General features: G+C 37.1%; 1 protein-coding gene across 1 annotated transcript; it reads left to right on the top strand.

The window, feature by feature from the left end:
* Positions 1-458: 458 nt before the first annotated feature.
* fgf19 (fibroblast growth factor 19) lies at positions 459-9,128 on the top strand. The gene is made up of 3 exons (XM_014021203.1): positions 459-1,464; positions 1,557-1,660; positions 7,942-9,128. The coding sequence occupies exons 1-3, from the start codon at positions 1,245-1,247 to the stop codon at positions 8,254-8,256; spliced, it is 639 nt and encodes a 212-aa protein (XP_013876657.1). The 5' UTR covers positions 459-1,244; the 3' UTR covers positions 8,257-9,128.
* Positions 9,129-9,417: the final 289 nt, after the last annotated feature.

Raw genomic sequence — 9,417 nt, 5'->3', positions numbered from 1 at the left:
CTGTTAGCCTTCGCGCTAGCACTGACGCTACATTGCCTTACATGTATTAGCTCAGCGCTAGCACGACAAACAAGCTAAATTGTTGTTCTCCATCTATAGTTTCAGTTACAGGCTGAGTCATTTCTACCTTCTTCTCTCTGTCAACGCTCTCTGGTTTCATTTAAAAGAGTCAATCGTCAGAAATTGTCCAAGATTAACCTTCAGGGTGGATATAGCTCACTCACACCGAGGACCTATCCACGTCATCATTTACCCAGCATGCTTTGCGTGTAAATAAAATGGCCCTGTCCGTGTAAAAAAAACTAAACAGCTTACAGTATTTTTAGTCTTTATTTTACAGTTAAAATATACTTTTATCAAATAAAGTCTAATGTTACAACTAATCGGGGTACCTTTAAATAGTATATTGCAGATCATAACTAATCATGAGTTTATGCTGATGACGAATGAATGCATGAAAAATTGAACAATCTTGGAGTTTTTGTCACCATTCAACAAAAAAGGCTGTTATTTTCCTTTAAGAGGTGAACTGATTGAACCTGTATGTTATCTRTGCATTTGTTTGTCTCTGGAGCCCCCTGCAGCAGCAGGTGCAACACAGACCCCAACAACTGTTCAAGTTACAAGCTGAGCACATCGGTTTGAGTATCTATAGTAAGAGGAAAAAAAAATCAGACGTGCTGTAGATACCTGGGGGGGAAAGTGAAATGTAAATTGAGCAATAATTAGGGTGATAGGTTTTGTTTTGTTTTGTTTTGTTTTGTTTGATTACTTTTTATCCTAAATACTAACAGTTTCAGCATAAATACATGAAATATTCACTTTGATTAGGAGCTGCTACATTTAGGACATGTGTAGTGCACAACCAGTCTGCTCATTAAAGAAAAAACAAGCTGCAGTTAGGACACGTTTGGATTGTGATAAAGTATCCTCTGATGTAATTATTTCCAGTTTATTAAAAAGTGTTCCTAACTGCCATATAGTCAGCTTCCCTGCCTTTTTGCTCAGGCTTCATGCAGACATCGGCTCAGTTTGGGGCTCGTCGGGGGCCAAACGCGAGCTGGGATTCTGTTGGATGACGCGCAGGGGTGTGTTGTGTGTTGCTTCTGAGAACTGGCTTTGGGAAGAGGGTTATCTGCAGCTGATAAGGGCCACGTTTAAAAGGGTTGCGTTAGGATGAGAGTAAGCAACTGAGCGTCAGCTGGAGGGAGCGAGCCGAGCTCAGGGAGAGAATCTGATGAACCATGCTGCTGCTGCTGCTGCATGCACTCACTCTCTGTCTCGCCAACACACTGTTTGCTGCTGGGGGGTTCTGCATGCCTCTGTCGGACCAGGGGCCACACATMGCACACGGCTGGGGCCAGGTGGTCCGGCTCAGACACCTGTACTCTGCCAAACCAGGTCTTCACCTGCTGATTGGTGAGGATGGACAGATCCACGGTTCTGTGGAGCAAACTCTGTACAGTAAGTCAGAGCTGTTTGTCCCTCTGCGGATGTCTGTACAGCACAGTCCACAGGTTGGGATGGTTTTATTCATGTGAACTTTTGAACCACAGGCCTGCTGGAGATCCGTCCCGTGGATCCAGGTCTTGTTGTCATCAGAGGAGCAGCAACCACACGGTTCCTCTGCATGGAGAGGGATGGAACACTGTACTCATCGGTAAGAACTGCAAGGTGCACTTCATTTACCCATAGCTGACAATCATGTAGGAGGAAGGTAAAAAGATTAAATTTGTTGTCAGAAACATAACATTTTCCTCTGTAACTGGACTGATTAGGTGAATTGGAGTTTGTTTGTCCTTCTCTGTCAAATGTCATCCGGCTGACATGAACAACCCAGAAAACAAAATGTATTTTGTCGAAACACAGCCATAACYTTCCAAACACACAAAAATATCCAGTTTTCTTCTGTTTTACATTGTTGAAAGCAATCAGTCAAATAAACCTTCTCAAACTCACCAGCAAAGGTCCAGACTACGTTTAAGTGGGAATGTGAGTCCTGACTGACAACTCATACCATGACTTAAAGGAATACGTTACAGATTTTTATGTGGAGTTCTGTGTAAAGGAACAATCATTATCAGTGTTTCCTGTACTTTAGTGCTTTAGACCTGTGTTTAATTTGAATTAAGTATTTGTGATTGCAAGTATCAGCGAGCTGTTCTTTCAATTTGAGTCACTTCCACCAGGAGTTTAAATACCTGACGAAATAATCATGATACAAAAATCCATCCATCCATCCATCCATTTTCTGTACACGCTTCTTCCATTTCAGGGTGTGACGTCCAATTTTAAATCATGACTTTTTTCTGGACATCTATGAAATGTTGAAGATTAGAGTTGTTTCAGGCTCAAACTAGCCACATTCTGTTGATACAACCTGAACAGAACAATGTCCAAAGTGGATTTTGCCGCCTTAAAATAGCTCCTCCTCTCTTTGGGGGAGGGGTTAAGTGACACATGTGGACTGTGGTTGGGACAGGAAGGACATCTGGTGTAAAACAACTGTCAAGTCATCATGTGAGTTCAGTCACTGTGGTGAGTCCTGGAATACGAAGCAGTTAAAGGGAGAAAATAAAAAATAGTAATAATCTCTATTCTTGACCACAGGCTGCATTGGAATTGTTAACTCTTGCTGAATGTATGCACTTCAAATAACTACTGAAATCTATTTAAATAACTGAAATTCAAAAATTACACTTGTGTAAATGTTGATAACACAGGCTTTGCATGAATGACAATGTTTTTAAACTAAGTAATTAATTGAATAGTTTAAATTTCTATTTTTTAATGAATGAATGAATGATTGAATAATTGATTTAATTAGTTAATTAATTGAATTATTTATTTTTTGAATGAATGAATGAATGAATGAATGAATGAATGAATGAATGAATGATTTAAGTAGTTAATTCATTCATTCATTCATTCATTCATTTACTCATTAATAGGAGGTGTTTTATGACAACAGCAATCCACGTTGGTCTTGGCTGTGCTCAGCCTAGCCATTACCTCTCCGGTCCAGTCAGATTTAAAGGGGCAATATTATGTGTTTCTCAGGCATATATTTAAATACTATACCATAATAAAGTATCTATGTCACCTTTAGTTGTGATTAAAATGCTGTTTTTATGTTTGAATAGAAAATAAACTTATTTTCTCATCACTTCCTCTTCTAAACGCCTTAAAATTGGCCTCTGTCTCTTTAAGAACCACCTGCCACTTCTGTCCCGTCCCATTTCGGTGCGGGGAGGTCGCACGTGGGCTACGATGCAGTTTACTTGGCATCTGAAAATACATTTCCTCAAAGGTATTTTGAATCTGAAAAGAGCTTCACTGAGTGATCAGTAGTGTTAAGAGCAGCAGATAGCTAAAGTTTCAATTTCACTTTGCTCTGTTACTGCCGAGAGTCTGCAGGAGTCATGGGCGGGGTGTGTGTGGGGAGGGGGCTGGGGAGGTGTGCTCCGTGATGAGGAAGTTCGGAGTAAAGACACGTCCTAGAGGCGTTTCTGGTCCCAAAAGGCGTTTCTGGTCCCCACCTGTCATTTTGCTCCTCAGCATGGCTTCCTAAAAATGCTGCAGGATTTCTCAAACATGCATGAATGAGTCAAAGCAAGGCTTTGGGCATGTTTTTTATGACAGTATAATACATGATATAAAACTCAAAAAAGTTGATTTTATATGACATTGCCCCTTTAAACTTTTTTTTACCCTGAGTTCTTTCAAACAGCTATCTTTAGCAGGTATTAATTGTATAGAACTTTTCCACAGAAACAAAGTTAAAATTGTTCAAAAAGTTATTTCAAAACATCTGGACATCTGTACATAACATGTACATAACATGAGAATCTTTTTTCTGGCAATTGCACTTTTTCAGCTCTCATTTAACATATGTTAGCCTATGTTAGCCTAACAAAACATGCATAGATCTCAATAAACAAAAGGCCAAGCATTCCTTGAAGGCACAGATACAGTATTGTCTGCTTCCTTTTGTTTGAACTTTTAGGATAAGATAAGAATGTTCTTTATTGATCAGAAACATAGGTAACATTTTATAACTACACCTTATTAAGCCTTACTAAATCATTAATAAATGGTTAGTTATCCTTGAAAACATCATTAATTAAGAATGTTAATAAGCTATAATGCATGTATTAACACTTTACCCATGAAGGCTAATTACTTTCAAAACCAACATACTCATGGTTATTCATTCCTAATAATTCATGAATTTACTATTTTATATACTGTGTATGTAAATGCTCATGTAAATGTACTTTCACACCATGTGTTAAACATATATTAATGGTTAGAGACTGTTTGAATGAACTATGAGCTCCATAGGTGAAAAGGAACATTTGGCCCTTCAGGGTTTTTTCTACATTACCAAATATGTAAAAAACAAATAAAATAAATAAAAAAAGCTTTAATAGTATTTATTTCAGAAAGGTAAAAAAAAAGACTTGACAAACTACTAGCAAGGATTTGTAGATTGTAAATTCAAATGTTTCTTAACCATTAATACAGTGTTTTCAACAGGTGCCCCACTTTCATCAGGTCTGCCAATTAAAAAAAATTAAATCAATTGCAAATTTTAAATTTATGATTCATTGTAATAAAATAAACTATTTTAAAAGGTAAAAATAATAATAATACTTGTTCTGTTACATACTGCAGTGTTGCACCTACCATCAACTTGCAGCCTTGTATATATAATTTATTTTACCCAAATTCAGTGATAACTTAAATTGAAACTAAGTTTGTCCTTTCCTAAATTCTGTCTGTATCAACATCTGCTCACTAGCTTCACCTGAACAAAAAAAGTGGTATCATCTGCAAATTAAATACATTTTAAAAGCTTCAACACATTGACCAAATCATTCAAATAAACAGTTTTGGTCCAAGCACAGGACCCTGAGGAACTCATTATTGTTGCATAATTCAGATCTTACATTATTTAACTAACTGTTGCCTATTTTTTCAGATAATTAGAGACCCATTCTAGCTTATTCATTAATGAGGTTATGGTCTGTAGTGTCAAAAGCCTTCTTTAAATCAACAAAAATGCTAACACATAATGTTTTTGATCAACAGCATTTAGACTTAGGATTCAATGTTTGCACATATCATTTCACATTTACATTTAACCTTTAGTAAAAACTGTCAAAATGTAATAACAGTGAGCTAAATAACAATAGCATGTTAGTGGAAACTTCTAAACGAGAATTTTACACTCAGAAAGGGAGTTAAATAGTGAAAATGTGTTAGTGACATTTTTAACACTTTATTTTATACTTRGCTGCCCATTAAGGTTTGGGCCAAATTTTTAAAATAATATCATGCACAATCTCATTTTATACTTATACTGTCCATAACAATACTGCGAGAGTTCACACTCAGAGAAAACATCTGCAATGACTCTCAGTTATTTCTAGCTCTAACTGAATTAGCTGCTTTCTGAGAGTTGTGCTAAAATCCATCCAGACCCACTCACTGCATGTGTGTGTTCTCATATCACTCATAGCTCTCATGGGCTATTGATTGAAAATAAAATTTATTTAATTTCTGGATCTTATGCAACATTCCCCACATTTAGAGTCAGCAGCTCATGGTGCAAAGCTTAAAGGCAGCGACCCGTTTGTCAACGCACTGAAAGTTTAACCACTGAGCTCCTTCACTCTTATGTTTGGAGAGAAAAAGACACTTAAGCTTTTCCCTAAAGACACACACATTTCACGAAAGAATGAAACACAATTCATCCACACGCAGTATTCAAACTAAAGCTATTGATTGTTATAGGTGTGTCAAATGTTTTGCACTGTCAAAGACGTACCATTTGCTCAAGAAGGCTGTCAAACTGCACTTACAGTACACGTACAGAACATTCACCAATGATCCCCCTCTGTCATGTTGTCAGTCTGCTTCCATGTTCAGAAAACACTGCAGGCCCAGCAGCCATTCATTCAAACAGTTCAGCGGTTCATCAACCTTTGTCCGGTGTGGTGCAGGGTAGCAAGGTAGGACGTGTTTGCAAAGGGAAAAAGCTGAATGAAAAAGGCCAAGCCGCAGCAACAACAACCTTGGCCTCTGGCTGGCTGGCTGTTGCCAAAGTAAACAACCATCGAAGAATTACAGTGTTATTTATGCGGGTTTTTTTCCTTTTTTTTTACAACTTGTCCTGTTAAAACAAAACAAAACAGAACCATTTGTGAAGTTCTTTAAATTACACATTTGATCTTGACTAACAAGATGTCACAATATTATAACAACGCAATAAAGCCTGAGAATAACTGGCCTCCTGTTCAGGGTGTAACCCCTCCAACCCCCACCTAACATCTGTTGCCTAACATCTGTTTCAATAGACTTCAGGAAGTGAAAGCCTGAGCAGACGGTTTGAAAACTGATCAATTTAACTGATTGACTGCTGAGTCAACGTTCACACCATTCTTTCCCTGCTCAAATTTTAGCTACTTCAATATAAGTTTTAGATATTTCAGCCATCTGCGTGCCAATACAGCTATAGCTTTTGTTTTTTGTAAATTCTATACATTTCAAAATATTATACTTTATTTCAACTTTCACATTGAAATGCATTAAAAACCTTCAAAAATGTTGTCTTCTCTTTGAAAAGTCTTTCAGTATCCTCGCTCCATTTTGTTTTCTTATAATTTCTTGCCTCCTTTAACTTTCTTTTGTCTTCTTATGAAACTTTGATGTCACTTTTGTCTCATTGTGTGTCCATTTGTCTCAGTRTGCATCCTTTTTGTCATGTCTTTACATGCACTATTTTTCATTAGTTACTTTGTAATTTGTGTATTTTCGTGTCCTTACATTTGTCTTGTAATTTTAGTCGCCTATGTCTTATGCAACTTTTCCTTTTTGTCTCCATGTGCATCCATTTTGTCTTTTTGTGTTTTTTTGTTTCCTTATGCAACTTTTTGTTTTTTATGTCACTTTCTTTCCTTGCTGTCTTTTGCCTTCTTATACATCCATGTTCCCATGTTGCAACCTTTTTGTCCTTTTATAAACGTTCTGTTTATTTTCATGTCTTTGCTCATGCCTCTTATTTTTTTGTTTCTTTTTTGTTTMTTTTTTATCTAACAAAAGTTCAGCTATAATTTTGATTTATTTTCACCTTATTCACCAAATTCATTTTGCACTTATTCATACTGCATTCTCAAACAAAATACTATATTTTCTAGTTTATTTCTTGACTTTGTTAACAAGTTCAATTCAAGAAAAACTACAGAATTACAAATTCATGAACAGTTTAAAGGTGATTTATCATGCAAAATCCTATTTTTTAGTTGTTAAACACATTGAGGAGTGCATAAAAGTTGAATTTAGTTTCTCCTGGTCCTATGTTTATATTCTGTTTGGTCATATTTTTTATAGTTTTCTGCACTAAGTCAATTATTTGAGATGGAACTGTCAAATAAGTTCTGGACTTACCGACTAAAATTTGGTGATCTTCATTCTCCTCTGGCTCTGGGTCAGACTCTGGCTCTAACATGTGAGGCTGGATGGACAACTCTTCTGTTGTTGACTTCTTTCAATTCAATTGTCAATAAAAAGTTTCTGCACACTAAAAATGCTAATCCCCTCTCTCAAGCCAGAGTGGACTGGTCTGGAAGCCAGAAGGGGGGCGGGGCTTGAAACACCAGAAATAGCATCAAAATGAGCTGCTTTGAGAAACACCTCAGAAATTGCTGCGAGAGGGGCTTGTGGAGTTACAATAAGAAGGAATTCAGACCATTCAGATGTACTTTATATAAACACCAATTGAATGATTTAAATGTGAAAATAAAATATTTAAAAGTACGATTTTTCCACTTTAAGCCTAACAAAATGCAGATTGTTTTTCTCCCAGTCACTAATCATTTCATCAGAACTCGCAGTGCCTTAATTCTGTTCACAATGATTGTTCTCTTTGTTTTCCAGCACATATACAACAAAGCAGACTGCACCTTCAGAGAGCAGATCTTGGCAGATGGTTACAACGTCTACACCTCTGATGGACACGGAGTCCCCCTCAGTTTGGGAACCAACCAGCAGAGGCTGCAGGGTGTAGACCGAGGTGCTCCAGCTCTGGCCCGGTTCCTCCCCAGGATAAACACCCTCCAGCAGACCCTCTCGGCAGTGCCGGATGTCCCTGACCAGCCGGGTACAGTGCAAACAGAAGAGGGCATGGATGTGATGGACTCATTTGGAAAGATTTCTCAGATCATCCGCAGCCCGAGCTTCCATAAGAGCTGAGGCAGCAGCGCTGAGATCTCTGTGAAGGGATGTGTCCACGAGCTCTTCATGGCCTTGGAGTCTGGCTGACCAGCATGTAGGGACGGTTGTAGTCAGGACTCTGCAGTCAGACATGACTGAACCGAACATAAGACCAACGTCCTGCTGACTGGAGTGCTCTGTCTTACCTGAAGTTCTCCTCTTGTAAAAACTGAGTGACGTACAGAGGAGTGTGTCGGTTTCAAACTGAGAGAAGGGGACAGGTGCACATAAACGTCTGGAAAAAGAAATCATTTTCTCACATCTGAACTTTAAAGGCACATTAAAAAGCTGCTGTGACAATAAAATACTGAAATATGTTGAGGATCTTGTGAAGTCTTTTTGAGGGGAAAACATGAGCTTTGTTGAAGAACCTTTAGAGAGGCTCCAAGTTTAGTTGTCTTCGTCTGTAAAAGTCTTGTTTGATGGATCTTGCTGTATTTATTTAGTTATTTAAATGTGAATGCTTTTTGTGCTTTAATCAGTTTACCTCTATGTTCATAGTGATGTCTTTTTAAATGTATTTTTTTATTTGAAGTTTTTATTATGAAGCTTTGCAAATAGAAGCTGTGTAAATAGAAGTGTGCGTTTTTTATTAATTTTAGAACGTTTAGATATCTGCTTCRTGTACATGTCTAAGCACTTTGTACTTTGTTTAATGCAACAGCTGAGTTTCAATTCTTTGCATTCAAAGAAACAATAAATGTGTGCTTTGTGACTTCAGAATTTGAAAAACATTGTAATAACTCTTTATTTTCTGAGAAAAACTGCATAACTGTATTTCAGCCTTGTTGATTCAGTTTCTTAATATTAAAAGGAAAATATTGGATCAAGCATCAACGATGAAATCTTAATTTTAGGTTGTAGATTTTCGTAATAATTTAAAATGTGTTGCTTAGAAGACTCTCTRGTGACCCACAGTGGCTCAAATAATCATTACATCCAAAATACAAAAAATGACAGAAAAATGCAATAAAATATTACATAAGCAGTCAATCAATAGGACTTTATCACTTTTGGTTGAAAGACTACATTTAAGCTTTAAAGACAAAATTAAAATCCAGGCACATAAAATAGTTGGAGATTTTTTTTGCTGACCAACTCTTACGTTTTCATCATACTTAGACTTTTTCTATATATATA

The sequence above is a fragment of the Austrofundulus limnaeus genome, unplaced genomic scaffold (assembly GCF_001266775.1).
Source record: "Austrofundulus limnaeus strain Quisiro unplaced genomic scaffold, Austrofundulus_limnaeus-1.0 Scaffold281, whole genome shotgun sequence".
NCBI lineage: Eukaryota > Metazoa > Chordata > Actinopteri > Cyprinodontiformes > Rivulidae > Austrofundulus > Austrofundulus limnaeus.
The sequence above is the reverse complement of the archived record's forward strand: the minus strand, read 5'-3'. Positions and strand labels throughout refer to the sequence as shown.